Here is a 15,283-nt window from a genome sequence, read left to right as displayed (position 1 = left end):
AAAATCTTGTGAAGAATGGAAAGAGTGAGGATATTTATAGAGTTTAAAAATGTAAAAATAATAATAATAATAATAATAATAATAATAATAATAATAATAATAATAATAATAATAATAATAATCTTTATTTGTAGAAGACAAGTCCAGTCTACTGCCGCTTGTCCAGAAGATCAATATAGCAGTTTGTACAGCAAAAATCAGAAGTCAGAACGGTCAAATTTTGGATCGTTGAAGATGGATCCAGTCGACCGCCTCGACAGTGCGGTCCTTTTACGTTTTAGCCCCGTTTGTTCTGATTTGAGAGTTTTAAAGTGCATGGACTTTTGAAAAATATTTTTAACTAACTTTTCATGATAAAAATTTCTTTAAAGTCAAAATTTCATTTTTAAAAGTCATTTTTATATTTAATCAAAACGTTGCATTTGGAAGATTTTTAATGTACAAAAATTGTTTTTAATGATTGGATTTCGTAGGCACGAGGGTACTCTATTCCATCGGATGGAATGCGAGGACTGCCCGACAAGCTGAAATAGCTTTCTCGGGAGCCTTTGGAGGGGGTCGGGTTAATCCCATGATACATCCATGTACTGAGTATTCAAATGTGGAATAAATAAATCAATAGACAATCTTGGTCCTATTGAAAATACTAGCAAAAGTGAAGTTACGCTCCTTGTTGTTCTTCTTCTCTTGAAGGAAAGAGTTGACTGGCATTTAGATAGACGAATTCACTCCTAGCTCGTCGTAGGTCATGCCCTCATCCACTATAAAGGGTTTAGGAAGAAAATCTTGAAGCTGTAACGATGGGGGATGTGACGTGGGCAAGGGAAATTTTAGCTTCAAAGGGAAAAGCCCTTAAGCGGGCAAATCAATGACATTCCTCTTGGGGTTGACGGCCAGGAATGATTGATCATTGGTTCCTATACGCGAGTGCTCACTTAGGACGGGAAAATTTGGTTCTTAAATTCTTGAATGTGTGACTTCGATCTTGGCCTCTTTCTTTGATGTCATATCTTGTGCTCTTGATCTTTCTTTGTCTTGAATGATTTAACCTGAATACTTATACTTAATTGATTTTAACATTGAAATATCATTATTCAAAATAAATTGTTAGAAATAATATTAATCTAGTTTGTTATGATCAAAGTATTGAGGATGAAATCAACCATAGATTAACACATAAGAGTACAAGAGAAAATATATTGAATAGGAAGATCCAAAACCCATAATCAAAATCAACAATTAAGAATAAAGAATTAAAGCAATCAAGATTGAAGGGCAAAAACCTAAAAGTAAAGAGATTCCAAGTTGATTTTCAAGATTCAAAAAAATGGATCACGATATATTCCACATTGGGCCCTGCATTGTCAACCCCCAACCAATCACAGGGGGCTAGCTCGACCCCCTGTATACAGGGGCCTATATAAGGCCCTTCCACATTTATCAGTTCTCTTGATGATTTGACATGAAAATCTTGACAATATATATAGATTAATAAAGTTTAAGTTTATAAATATTCAACAAGTGGTATCAAAGACAATCCATGTTAAAACTAGGATATACATATAGCGAGATTGTAAATCTTTAGCTTTATCACCACCATTTTAGTACTCGTCATTTTTCAGTGATGGTGATCTTGAGCTCATCCTCTTCCAAATTGGCATAAGAGTGCTTGATCCACCTGATCTTTTACCCAACAAAATTTCCCGCTTAAATTGATAATTCTGGTCTAATGATGATGAAGACAAAGATGAACACCCTTTTTTTTCTAACCTTGGATTAAAATCGTGTTGGTAAGTGAAAGGCGGAGGATTGATGCGTGGAAGGAGAGGGGAGGGAAAATGTGGTGACGGTGGTGGAAGGAGATATTGATAGGGACAATTGAATTTCGGTTTGTGAAGAGGTAATTTTTTTACTTCATTTTTTCTTTTATTTTATTTACTTGTTTTAACTGAACTCGTTTACACTTTTTGAACATTTATTTATTTATTTTTATTTAAAGAGCAGAGTAAATTCATATTTTATAAGATTTTGATGGAGGATTTTGTGTCAATATCTGCTCGTAGGGTTGCCAAAAAAAATCGCAAATCGAATCGAAACCGTTGAGTTGAAACCGTTTATTTGGATCCACGTAGACCCGTGATTTTTTCCCCTAAAACGAACCAAACTGTTTCAAAGTGATTTGGTTTAGATTTTGATTTTCAAAAACCGCACAAAATTGAACTGAATCGTTTTAAAATTTTTAATTAAAACATTAATTTTATTAACTTAAAGATTTTACAATTTTAACTTTTCAGAAAAAATACCAATTTAGCAATATAAATTACAACCAACCTATTAAAATAATTATAGAAAGTAAATTAGTTTCATTATTATTGGTCTATGGTTTAACAAGTTCACAATACATGTCGTTACCTGATATCTAAACTAAACTAAAATTATTCCAAAATCGTATAAAATAAAATAAAAAAACATATATTTTCAAAATCATAATTCAATAAAACTACGTAAGGAAATTACGTCCAAAGTTTCAGAAGTCCTAACATAAACCTCATTTTCCTAACATTTTATACTTGTCTGCCACTACTAAATGAATCATTAGTCGGTTTTGCCTGTTAGTATGCTGATTTCTACATGAATCGCCTCTTTCCCCATCTCTTTCGGTAAGTCTCATATTCTCATTCAAGTCATTTTTTCCATTGTTCTTTCTTATATTTGTTGTTTTTGAACTTATTATACACCTTTGAATTGTGGTTTGGATTGAAAAATTACTATTTGTGTGCCTAGATGATTAATGAATTTGTTTGTGATTTGAAAAGAACGAAGGACGGATCGTATTGATTGTGTGAAAATGTTAAAGTTCCCTAACTAGTACTACTACATTCCACTTTCATAAAGTAGTTAGAGAATGAAATTTGTCAATTCCTAAGAAGTTGAAACCCTATCAATCTTTGTACATTTAAATATATCACGTTCAATCCTTATTTAGCGTCTCACTATTAAGACAAAAGGTGTTTTAACCAAATTATAATAACAGAATGTAACTCTACCTTTACCAACAGTTATAAGATAATATGAATGTTAAACAAGAAAAAGTAAATAAAAATGAAGAAAGATGTATTTGTTCTATTAACATTTTTTAGCAGCCAACTTTGAAAATAATTTATTCATGAGTTTTATGGTAAATAAAAATGCAATTTAATATGTAACATTATTAGTTCTCATTTAAACTTATAATTTAATTTATGTTAAATGTATTACCATAATGTCGATAGGTAAACCGCGAATTAAAATCGAACCAGACGTAAATTATGGTTTGGTTTGGTTTGAAAAAATTTCAAACCGCATAAAATGGTTTGAGTTAAAAATATAAAACAAACCGTTCAAACTGAACTGCGTTCACCTCTACCCGCTGGATTACTTAAAAGGATATGGACTCTGGTAGTGACCAAGACGATAGTCCCCATTATGGGCTTCATATGAATAGATCTATCTATCTGTACTATATAAAAAGGATATGTGAAGTTATTGTAGAAATCAATAATAAATTATTTCATTTTATTTCACTGTAGCAATTTTTTTCATTGTGAGAGCAAAAATGACGTCGTTTGTCTTCAATCTTTTTTCGCTTCACATGCCATGCAACCATCACGCCCACTGCAATATTTCTCCATTTTCACAAACTACTTCAACTCATCCACTCCAACCGATAAAGTTTCCAACTGATAAAGAAAAGAAACTGAATGATTTAACAAATTAAACAACAAAATTGCAGGCAAATATTTTAAAAAAAATGTGGAAGAGTAGAATGAAGTCCTTTTAACTTACAATTATGTAAAAAAAAATACTAAAAAAATAATAAAAAGTGGCACACGTATAAATCACTTAATGTTTCAGATTTTTTTAATATCACTTAATTTACTAAATGTTTCAGATTTTGTAATATCACAATGTTTCAGATTTTTTAATAAAAAAGGGGCACACGAATAAATCACTTAATTTACTCCTCTCACCCAAATTTTTGACAAAGGATCTCATTTTTTAATATAAATCACTTAATGTTTCAGATTTACTTTGTTAAAAATTTTAAAAATAAAAATAAAAAATTAGTCTCCATCCCCGTTCACTCCGTGCACAGAGGAACAGCACGGACGGAGTGAACATTTTGCCTGTTTCGATTTCAAACCGCATAAAATGGTTTGAGTTAAAAATATAAAACAAACCGTTCAAACTGAACTGCGTTCACCTCTACCCGCTGGATTACTTAAAAGGATATGGACTCTGGTAGTGACCAAGACGATAGTCCCCATTATGGGCTTCATATGAATAGATCTATCTATCTGTACTATATAAAAAGGATATGTGAAGTTATTGTAGAAATCAATAATAAATTATTTCATTTTATTTCACTGTAGCAATTTTTTTCATTGTGAGAGCAAAAATGACGTCGTTTGTCTTCAATCTTTTTTCGCTTCACATGCCATGCAACCATCACGCCCACTGCAATATTTCTCCATTTTCACAAACTACTTCAACTCATCCACTCCAACCGATAAAGTTTCCAACTGATAAAGAAAAGAAACTGAATGATTTAACAAATTAAACAACAAAATTGCAGGCAAATATTTTAAAAAAAATGTGGAAGAGTAGAATGAAGTCCTTTTAACTTACAATTATGTAAAAAAAAATACTAAAAAAATAATAAAAAGTGGCACACGTATAAATCACTTAATGTTTCAGATTTTTTTAATATCACTTAATTTACTAAATGTTTCAGATTTTGTAATATCACAATGTTTCAGATTTTTTAATAAAAAAGGGGCACACGAATAAATCACTTAATTTACTCCTCTCACCCAAATTTTTGACAAAGGATCTCATTTTTTAATATAAATCACTTAATGTTTCAGATTTACTTTGTTAAAAATTTTAAAAATAAAAATAAAAAATTAGTCTCCATCCCCGTTCACTCCGTGCACAGAGGAACAGCACGGACGGAGTGAACATTTTGCCTGTTTCGATTTCAAACCGCATAAAATGGTTTGAGTTAAAAATATAAAACAAACCGTTCAAACTGAACTGCGTTCACCTCTACCCGCTGGATTACTTAAAAGGATATGGACTCTGGTAGTGACCAAGACGATAGTCCCCATTATGGGCTTCATATGAATAGATCTATCTATCTGTACTATATAAAAAGGATATGTGAAGTTATTGTAGAAATCAATAATAAATTATTTCATTTTATTTCACTGTAGCAATTTTTTTCATTGTGAGAGCAAAAATGACGTCGTTTGTCTTCAATCTTTTTTCGTTTTTTATCTCAAACATTAAGGTAACTAGTGAATATAACATACACTGTTCAAGATTTAATTATTATTAATTAAATAATTAATATTTTCTATAATTATAAATAAGATATATTCAATCCTTTATCATATTAATTGAATAAAATTGCGTCATTTTGCTATTCAACGTAGGGAAACGATACGAGAGTCATTTCCAAGTCTGTATAATGTAAAGACCAATTGTCTCACTTTGGGGGCTCAAGCCACTCAGCTGGTTATATAACTCCCAAATTAGGCAATAACTAGGAATGTGGAACACAATGAGAACCAATACCCTAAAAAACATAAAAATGAAAAAATGAAAAAGGAGAGTTCAAAAGATCGAAAGATCTCAGGACAGTCCAAAACTACCGAAAAAGTATATAAGAATTAACGAGAATATTTTAAAAGTCCTGAATATTACTTACGATGTAACATCAAGAAAGTCAATTGCTTATATACTTTAGACTTTACAATTTCCCGTGTTTCTCTAATCACCTTAGATCCTATATTGATTCCTGAAATAATCAAAGGCTGAGAAGATATCAGAGAAAACCACACCCTGAAGACGATATTTTAAAATGAATACGCATGACACTTTTTAAATGATATGATTACCTCAAAGTCATGGAATAGACAGGGTGTTCAAATCTATTGTCACCCATTTAAGAAATCTTTGGACATATTAGGCCAAATGAATCTGTTATGCACTCGAGGAGACTTGTAGAAGATAAAATTCAAATAAATACATGTAACAACATATCTTTTAGATTAGATGAGATGGTTAAATATATAAAATTGAATATAATTATTCAAAAATTGACGACGTAATCTAAATTTCAGAAAATAATTGCACCAACCTTAGAATCCGAAGATAGATTGAACAATCTCAACAACAAAAAATGGCACTGAGAGGGAAAATGTAAAGGCAACATTTATGCCTAACTACTTGAGTAAGAATGGAGGATGTTAGGAGACAAGTTGCCGTCGTTTTCGTGTAGAAATTGTGACGGAGTTTTGCAAACTTGTTAATCTTCATCCTTCTGATAATTTCACACAAATAAACCAGAGTTTTACGATTTGATTTGGAATGATTGATAAACCAAATTGTAAGGGTTAAAACTAAAAAGACACCATTTTTATAGCATTATGAAATAAATTAACAACTCTAAACTCAAGTACAATTTCAACGAGTCACTTAATGACTTGTATAATATAAGTTTTGACATTTAAATAGTTCGATTGAAATTCCGACTTCTTAATCATACATACTTTGTCATCTGACTACAAGGATCTTGATACCCCATACACCGAGGCTTGCATGAGATGCTAAACAAATAATTCGACAAAAAATAAAAGGGCGCAATAATCTCCACCATTAATTAGGTTAAGAAAATTATGAGGCAATTCCATTACATAGGACGTTAAGGATCCAGTATAGCATTCATACCTAGACACTGCATATCAACAAAAGACACGAGATTACCTTAAGATAATTTTTCTATCGATCTCGAAAGGTGGATTTTAATTTTAATTATAATTAAAGTAAACTTAATTTTGAAAAAAAAAAATGGACCAAACAAATTAAATGGGCCTGTTATTTTCAATTTTTATTATTATTATTATTATTATTATTATTATTTTTTTTTTTTTTTTTTTCAACTTCATATCCTTCCTAAAACGTGTATTTTTTATGAATGTTGCTGGCGGCTGCTTTTATGTATTCATAATTGGAAACCTTTTCCTTTCAGGTATGCTAGATGTACTAGATCACTTTCTATAGGTTAGTCTTTGCTTATGCTGATTGCACTCTACTCTATCATCTTTGGGCATTATTAGCTGAGCTTAAAAATATGTAAAAATAAGTACGAGCAACTTGTCAAGATAATTTTATTTTGTCTTGCTTTTAAGTAAAAAAATGTTAGTTATCCAATTTAAATACTTCATAACAAATTTATTTATCTTTGTACTTTTTAAACTTAGTCAAGCATGCTCTGTGACATATTATATTTTGCTTTTCAATCATGATATATGTACTTTTTTCTTGACATTGTGCCATGTGACGATACATGATTGGACAGGTTTAAGAAATAGCACACTTTCCCACCCAACATTTTTGAATTCTCACACAATGTTAATCAAGATGTAACCCATGGAATCTACACTTAGCATAATTCTTTGGTTTTCCAACTGCTAAATAATGTCCGATTACCTATGCAATTCCGCCGGCTTATTACGCGCCTTTAGCTGCATTCCGTGCTCGCTATTATATTGAGGGTGGTGAATTTTCTGAGAGCGGATCCTCATCTGGAGGTGGCAGCACCACGAGAGAGAAGAAAGCGGGGGTCCGCCAATTGCCAGTTATTAAAGATAATGTGAAAGATGTCATGCTTTGTTGTGAACGAGAAATGTCATTTTTTTGTCGCTGAATTGTTAGTCTCGGCTTGTTTTTACGCTAATACTTTGGGTTATGAGCATAGCTTTTTGTTTAATTTAAAACTTCCAGCAAGCTGTGGCTCATTTTGACTGCTGAAATGAAATGATTACTCGTGGCTTTTCAAATATTTGTGAAGTGAATTCCTCTACTTGTATAACATATATCCTTTACAAAACTCATTTTATCATAACATACGACTATTGCACAATAAAAAATACTTTTCGTCCACACTTCTCGACTTCTACAGATGAATATTGGACATGGAACTCGGAAAGTATCATATATTTTCCCATTCATGTTATTTTTGGGCAAATTCTTTCATTTAGGCCTGCGTTTATGCTTTGTTTCCTTATTTTAGTAATTTTTTTTATTATATCTCGATGAATTTAAATCGAATTTGAATTCCGTTTGTTAGTGAATAATCCTTAAAATTAGGACTCTCGATTTTAGTCACTATCTTGATTTTTTTCATTTTTGGCAAAAAAATCATCTCAAGAATATAACATTGTAGCATTTTTTTCATTGTAGAAAATCTCAAAATAACCCAAATCCCAACCATTCACATTCATCACCCAAAAACCACAGGATTCTTCAAACACAATGTGATTACAAGAATCCAAAGTACGCATCCAGTATTTCAATCAAAAAGACTCAAAATATCGCTTATAATTTTAACAAATTCCTTCAATCAAGTCACAAAAAATAGACCCAAAATAAAAATTCAAAAGGGGTTCAAAAAATCCATTAAACTTCGTAAATACTTTTTCTAAATTCTACATATTTCACACTAATAACTACAAACTCGTGCAATGCACGAGATGCAGACTAGTAATAAGAATAAAAATGAAAAATACGTAAAGTAATGCCATTACGTCCGAATTCCAACCCTCAAGTCTTGAAATTTAGTCGTACATAAAGTAGTTTACATGGGGGTCGGTAGACACAAGACTGAAAATCACAGCATCTTTAGGTTTCCCTTTGAGAAGATAGTATTTCCTTAATATACCTTCCCTTGTGAAGAGAGATCCAGTAGCCGAAAAGTGATGTCGGAGTAATCGTTTTCCATTGAAGCTTTTCTTGTGGTAATCTTCGAGCGCTATTTGGATCAGGATGTTTTATGAATGATTAATTGAAGTTTTCTACTTTGTTAACTTTGGCAATGTTGGGCGTAGAACTGATTTCTTTTCTTGCTTTTTATAATGCAACTGAATGCCTGCCTTCCTTGGTCACGAAGGAAATAGAAAATGAACGAAATTGGAAAGCAAGTTCTTCAATGTTGTCTTAATAATTGTGGGATTTCCTCTTTCTTCCTTGGTCAATGAGTCGGCAGTCCACTTGGACTGCTTTTTGAAAGTTCTTCAATGTTTGTCTTAATAATTGTGGGTGTTTCTAATTTCTATTAATATAAGGTCGAATAGCAAAAATTTAGAAACCTTTAAATTCTTCTAATCTGTTTTCAGCAACCAACTTGCAACCAAACTAGTTGATTCGCATCAAAATATTATCTTTATTTACTCATTTTTTACTGATGGTCCGAAAATATTTCATTCCTTCGACATTAAGGTTTCGTTTGATAGGCATCACTTTCCATGCAAAATGAAGCCCCCGTTTGGCCCCCATTTTTCGTAATGAAAATGGGGGGAATAGTGTTTTGCTGAAAGAATGAGTGGTTAAAAAAGAATAAAAGTTTTTTTATTTACGTATAATATTATTTTATGGAAGATTGTGTGGTTGAAAATAGGAGAGAAATAGAATGTAATAAAATGTAATTTAATGGGGATCGAATAGGGGTGAAAATTAATTTCCATCCAATTGTGAGTGTTTGATTGCAAAGAATTTCCATGGAAAGTGAATTCCATGGAGCCCTCTCATGCGCCTTTTTCCTTGACTTGAAGGAATTTATTTCCCACTTGTACGGTGGAAAAGTGAATTCCAGGATTATTTTTTTTTAAATGAAAACAAATTTTAAGAATTATTGTAAAAAAATAGCTCCCTTTAATTAAAAATTTTCATGTAAAATAAAGTCAAACAAACACCAAAAGATAGATAATTTTTTTGAATTTTTTTTTTTGGGCAATGAAAACAAATTGTATTCCTAATACTAATAAATTTTATTCCTTTCATTGACAATTTTCGTGTAAAACAAATTCAAACGAACACCAAAAAATTTTTTTATTTCAATATTTTTCACATAAAAAATTATACCAATCAAATACAATGAATTGACAATTTTCAGGAAGACAATTTCTAGACAATCTACTTTCCTGAAATTCGTTTTCTTTCCACCCAACTTTCATGTTTGTAATCAAACGGACCGTAACTCTTTTTAAAATCATATTTTTATTTTATTGATAAAAGTTAATGAAATGTGTTATTAAATTACTTGTTGACTTTTATTTAAATTTTTATCAACTTTTTTAATTAAATCAAACAACTACTTTATCTTTTGTCAGTGAGTGAATATTGGGCCAATTTTTAAAATTTGTAGGAGTTTGTAGTCAAATCCAAAACTAAATAATTCTACACTGAAATGTAAGTTTTGTTTGTCTATGCTAATCTATGTCGGCACTCAAATTATATTATCACGGAGCCATCGAAGGCACTTCATCGCATGCTAAATTTTAAAAAATATAAATGAAATATTTGCTTAAGAAAATTAATATTTATTCAATAACAAACATGTTGTCTAGCACGTTTTGGGTTATCCCGCCAATTGCTACAAGCGTTTAGTAGCTTTAAAGACGCTTTATTAGTTGCTTTGTTTGGCTACTATTTTAGACATTCTATCGTATTATTTTTTCTATAGTATTTATTTTCAATTATACATTTTTTTATTAAAATAATATTACACATAAATCAAAAAAACTTCCTTCCTTTTTAACCATATATTTCAACATCAATCACTATTTCATAATACGTTATTTACAAATAATGGGACACAAACAAGCAGAACGGTTCAAACACTTTATGATAAGTCATTATACTTCTTTTGATAGATCTACCAATGAGCATAATAGAACGTAGGTGGGAGGGGTGGGGTGGGAAATTATATTAATTGATCTCATACTATGTTTGGTATCGACTAATAAAATTTGATTTTTTAGTAGATTATGACAAAAATTTTTGAATTGTATGATTGAAAAATTATATGATTCATAAATGATGTAATTAATATTAATTGTTTGATTTAGATTTAGATTAAAATGCAAACACACTCATATTTATATATTTGCCATTTTTCAACTGGAAACAGCTTTTGGTAGCTGTCATTATACTAAGACGCGTTCACTCATCATTCTCTGGTCTTGCAGGTGGTTGACTTGTCTGCTTGTCCCACAAGTCAAGAGAGGCTGCTGGAATGTCAAATAAATGCATGTATTCAATTTATCTTTGTCTTTGAATTCATTAATTATGAACTCACTAATTTCTATCAGACCCTTCAAACTTTCTGATGCTGATGACTTTTTAAATGGGCAGCTGATGAAAAGGTAACACATTATCTAAGATGGAACTCAATCCAATCCAAAGAAGAATCCTTAAAATACATCCAAGAAGTCGCCATACCACACCCTTGGAGGCAATCCATTTGTCTCGATGATCACTCCATTGGATACATTTCAGTCCGGCCGGAATCCGGCAGTGATCAACACCGGGCCCACCTAGGATATGCGGTTGGCAGTAACTATTGGGGACGAGGAATAGTCACTAAAGCAATGAAAATGGCAATCCCTCGTGTTTTCGAAAAGTTCCCTTATTTAGTGAGGCTGGAAGCTTTGGTTGAAGAAGAAAATATAGGGTCACAAAGGGTTCTTGAAAAGGTTGGGTTCAAGAAAGAAGGTTTGCTGAGAAAATATGGGTTCAACAAAGGCGAAATTAGAGATATGTTTATCTATAGTTTCTTACTAACAGATAAGATTATAGAATAAGTTGGAAGCTGCTTATTCTCACTGAAATTATTTTCTCAAGAGGTGATTGTAATCACCATATGCCACTGGTTTTCTGTATGAAATCTAACGAAGTTTTATGAATTTGAAATTTGGTTTATTTTTAGTTGTTTGAATGTCTTTTAGTACTTTAATATTGTCGAGTTTACATGTTAAAAATGAGTACTTCAAATATTTGGTACATCGTATTAGGTACGACTTGATATAATAAAGATCTTAACATTTTTTTTGCTTCTATAAGTTAATTTTGGATAAAGTTTATGCTATTATTCTTATTTGATATTCTAAACCCCTAAAAATTAAATCAATTCCAATAAAAGACCATAATTCATTCGGGCAAATATGTTATAAGATAAATTTAGCATTGATAAAATATGAAATAAATATATAATATATAAATATTTGTTTGAACAATTTCTCTTTAAAATGTTGACATTTTATGATGATCTTACAGTCTTAATATGACATTAGAGTCCATTAAACTCAAACAAGCTGACATCTTGATGAAGACATAATAAGGATAAATTGTCTATATGTTAAATATAAAAATATTAATTAACATAAAAATTTGTGCCACTTTTATTAATAATGCCGATATTTTGAAATAGAATTTCAAATTTTAAGATGGCATCATAGCCCAACAAACTCAATAAACATTCGAATTTATACTTGAATTTATGATTGGTGTGCTCAAAAGAACCATTCAAGATCATGATAAGAGTAAATCCTTCAAAATAAAAGATGAAATATATATACTCCTGGCTCATGATTTTTTTTTTTTTTTTTTCAAAAGTAAAGTTGAAAATGCTTACTAACTTTAGATTGACCTTAAAGTAGTATTGGACCGGAAATATCAAATATGTACGATTAATATAAATTTATTTATTTATTTATTTAATATTAAGATATTCTGTCATGATTTATATATTATTGGAGTGGTGAGAAAGGAATTATTTTGATAGGAGGCATGATTTATATGCATGTTCTTGCAAATTTCTCTCATATTTGAAAACACAAATTCTTGTTACTAACTTGGCACTGATACAAGGTTCCAGGAACTGGAGAAAACTACGACTTTTCTAAGGTTTTTCTCCTATGCAGAGAAAGTTCCAGTCACATGATACTAGGCCGACAAAAGACCAGTTTATTTTTAATAAAATATAAAACTTTCTTGTCCCTACTTTGAGAGTTCTTCATTAATTTATCAAATGCAAATTAAATCTTTAATAAACACCACTAGGTGGGTAGATTATTGAGTAAGTCCGAATCAACAAAAAACGTCGAGTTCCCAAAAATAAAAATTCAAACTAGAAACTGGAGTTTAGAAAAGATAGTATCAGCAAAAGTATAATAAAAAACTAAGTTTTATTCACATAAATTTGAGCTTGAATTATATGAAGTCTCTCTTGCCATTATGTTCGGTATCACATCTATTGAAAGCTTCAATCAAACTAAATCCTTAATAAAACAACTTGATTGTAATTCATCAGAATGAGTCGAGAACCTGTCAACACGTAAGATTTCTAGAAACATATTTTAAAGTAGACTATAAAATTTAGACAAGAAAATCAGTCGACAGGAGGCTAAACATAACCACATCTTTAGTTTTGCCCTTTATAACAATATACTTCCGAAGGACACCCTCCCTTTGGAATCCAGCCTTTTCCAACACCCTTTTTGACCCTTCATTGTCTGTAGCCACTGTGGCTTGTAGCCTCTCCAAATGAGGCCACTCCTTAAATATTGTTGAAGCCACCATTTGTACTGCTCTGGTGACAATCCCTTTGCACCAATACTTGTAGGACAAGACATAGCCAAGCTCAGCTCTACACTGGTCGAATCCGGAACCTGGAGTAACTGTAATTGCCCCAATCGCACGATTTTCAATGCATATTACCTTTAACCATGGATGTGGGATAGCATAATTCTTGATATAGTTTAGTGCTTGTTCTTTGGAAGTGTAGGTGTCCCAAAGGCAAAATCTTGTAACCTTATCATCTGCTGCCCACACCATGAAATCTTCTACATCCGACAATTCTATTGGCCTCAATGTGATCTCCATGGATTCTTGAATCCTTTTCCCTCCTCCCGATTTATCCAAGTTTTCTTCCATTATTTTCACGTTCTTGAAGATTAATTCTGCAGTTGGGAAAGAGACTGAAAAGTCTTCGGTAAAATTCGCTAATAAGAGAGTTTGATGAACTATCGTGTAGTATCAATTGCCAAGAATAATTAAGCATTCTAATGAAAAATCTGCAGGATGAAGCTCTCTTATATATTTAAAATGATTGGTCAACCTCTAATGGGAATTGCGTATTGGAAACGATTGGTCATTTTAGTTGGTTGGTCCTAGAGCCTATTTGGGAGTGATTTTGAGAATTGATTTTTTGACCGTTAGGAGAAAAGTGGGGTCCACATGTGAGAAAAGAAGTGAAATATGAGGATTGAAATAGTGAAATAACGGTCAAAAAATTAATTTTTTGGAGCAAAAATCGCTCCCAAACAAGCTGCTAATTTTTTTAGAAATTGATTTTGAACCTCATATATTTTATAAGGTACTTAACTTTTATTATTTTATCAACCATACGTACCATTATCTTTCATCAAAATTTACTAAAAAATTTTGATTTTTGGTCAAAAGCAAACCGCGGCTTAACATGCAAGTTGAAGTTTTCGAAGAACATGGAAGAATGGATTTGGTCAAAGGATATAAAATATATAATTATGTTTTCTTGAAGGCTACTCCATCAAAATAACAAATAGCTGATGCACACGTATTGAATAATCAATTTGTTTAAAATTTCATGCTTTGATTTCATATTTATATATAGGGGCGTTTGTTTTCCATTTTTGTAAAAATGAGAATGAAAAATATAGTCATTATGAACCCCACACAAGAGATAGAAATTCAAATTTAATGACTTGATATAATAGATAACGATCATAGTTTTCATTTTAATGGTGGAAAAATGTGAAACAAAGAGGGGCATAATCACTAGGTACTAAAGATTTTTTGCAACATATTCAAGCATCCTAATCTTGAAATGTTGGGAAATTACTTATCATGTACAAAAAATGAAACAGATTTCAATTCCTACAAAAAAATCTCCTTTATGTTTAGATAGAAATTATACGTTTTTGCAAAATCTGCAAACCCCTTTACTTTTCTTTTATTTCAACAACCTTGATTTGTCATCCACAACTGTCCAACTATTCAGTCTCTAATAAAATTCAATACAAAGAACAAGATTGTAGGAACCAGGGCTTTCTCCTCTTGTACTACTAAGAATAATAAAAAATTCTCTACAAATTACAAAACCTTGCCACTTATTTATATAAGTTCAAACAAGTTTAGTCTATCTCTTGACCCGTTCCAATATTTAATTAACTAATTCAATTAAATCTGATCAATGAACTAATCAATTGACGTATCACAATTTTCTAGTTCTCCTTTTGTGTGCAATCCATTAGTTCCCAATCAAGATGCCCAATGAAGTAAATTATTATTTTGATCTAATCAAAATTGATAAATTAAAACACTCTTTTAATTTATTACCAATTCAAGTTCACCGTCATAG

General features: G+C 31.1%; 2 protein-coding genes and 1 pseudogene across 2 annotated transcripts in view; 2 read left to right on the top strand and 1 right to left on the bottom strand.

Annotated features, from left to right (window-relative positions):
* The window catches only part of LOC111371169 (zinc finger CCCH domain-containing protein 13-like), a 17,627-nt gene extending 17,017 nt beyond the window's left edge, over positions 1–610 (top strand). The window contains exon 4 of the mRNA XM_022993075.1: positions 474–610. Within this exon, the coding sequence (XP_022848843.1) occupies positions 474–610 (137 nt within the window). The remainder of the gene's footprint in view (positions 1–473) is intronic.
* Positions 611–11,115: 10,505 nt separating this feature from the next.
* LOC111371243 lies at positions 11,116–11,817 on the top strand (annotated as a pseudogene).
* Positions 11,818–13,111: 1,294 nt separating this feature from the next.
* On the bottom strand, positions 13,112–13,984 carry LOC111371729 (uncharacterized N-acetyltransferase YoaA-like). Its single transcript, XM_022993862.1, has one exon. The coding sequence runs from the start codon at positions 13,816–13,818 to the stop codon at positions 13,261–13,263; it is 558 nt and encodes a 185-aa protein (XP_022849630.1). The 5' UTR covers positions 13,819–13,984; the 3' UTR covers positions 13,112–13,260.
* Between the last annotated feature and the right edge of the window lie 1,299 nt (positions 13,985–15,283).

Source organism: Olea europaea, chromosome 22 (assembly GCF_002742605.1).
Source record: "Olea europaea var. sylvestris chromosome 22, O_europaea_v1, whole genome shotgun sequence".
Taxonomy (NCBI): Eukaryota; Viridiplantae; Streptophyta; class Magnoliopsida; order Lamiales; family Oleaceae; genus Olea; species Olea europaea.
The sequence above is the reverse complement of the archived record's forward strand: the minus strand, read 5'-3'. Positions and strand labels throughout refer to the sequence as shown.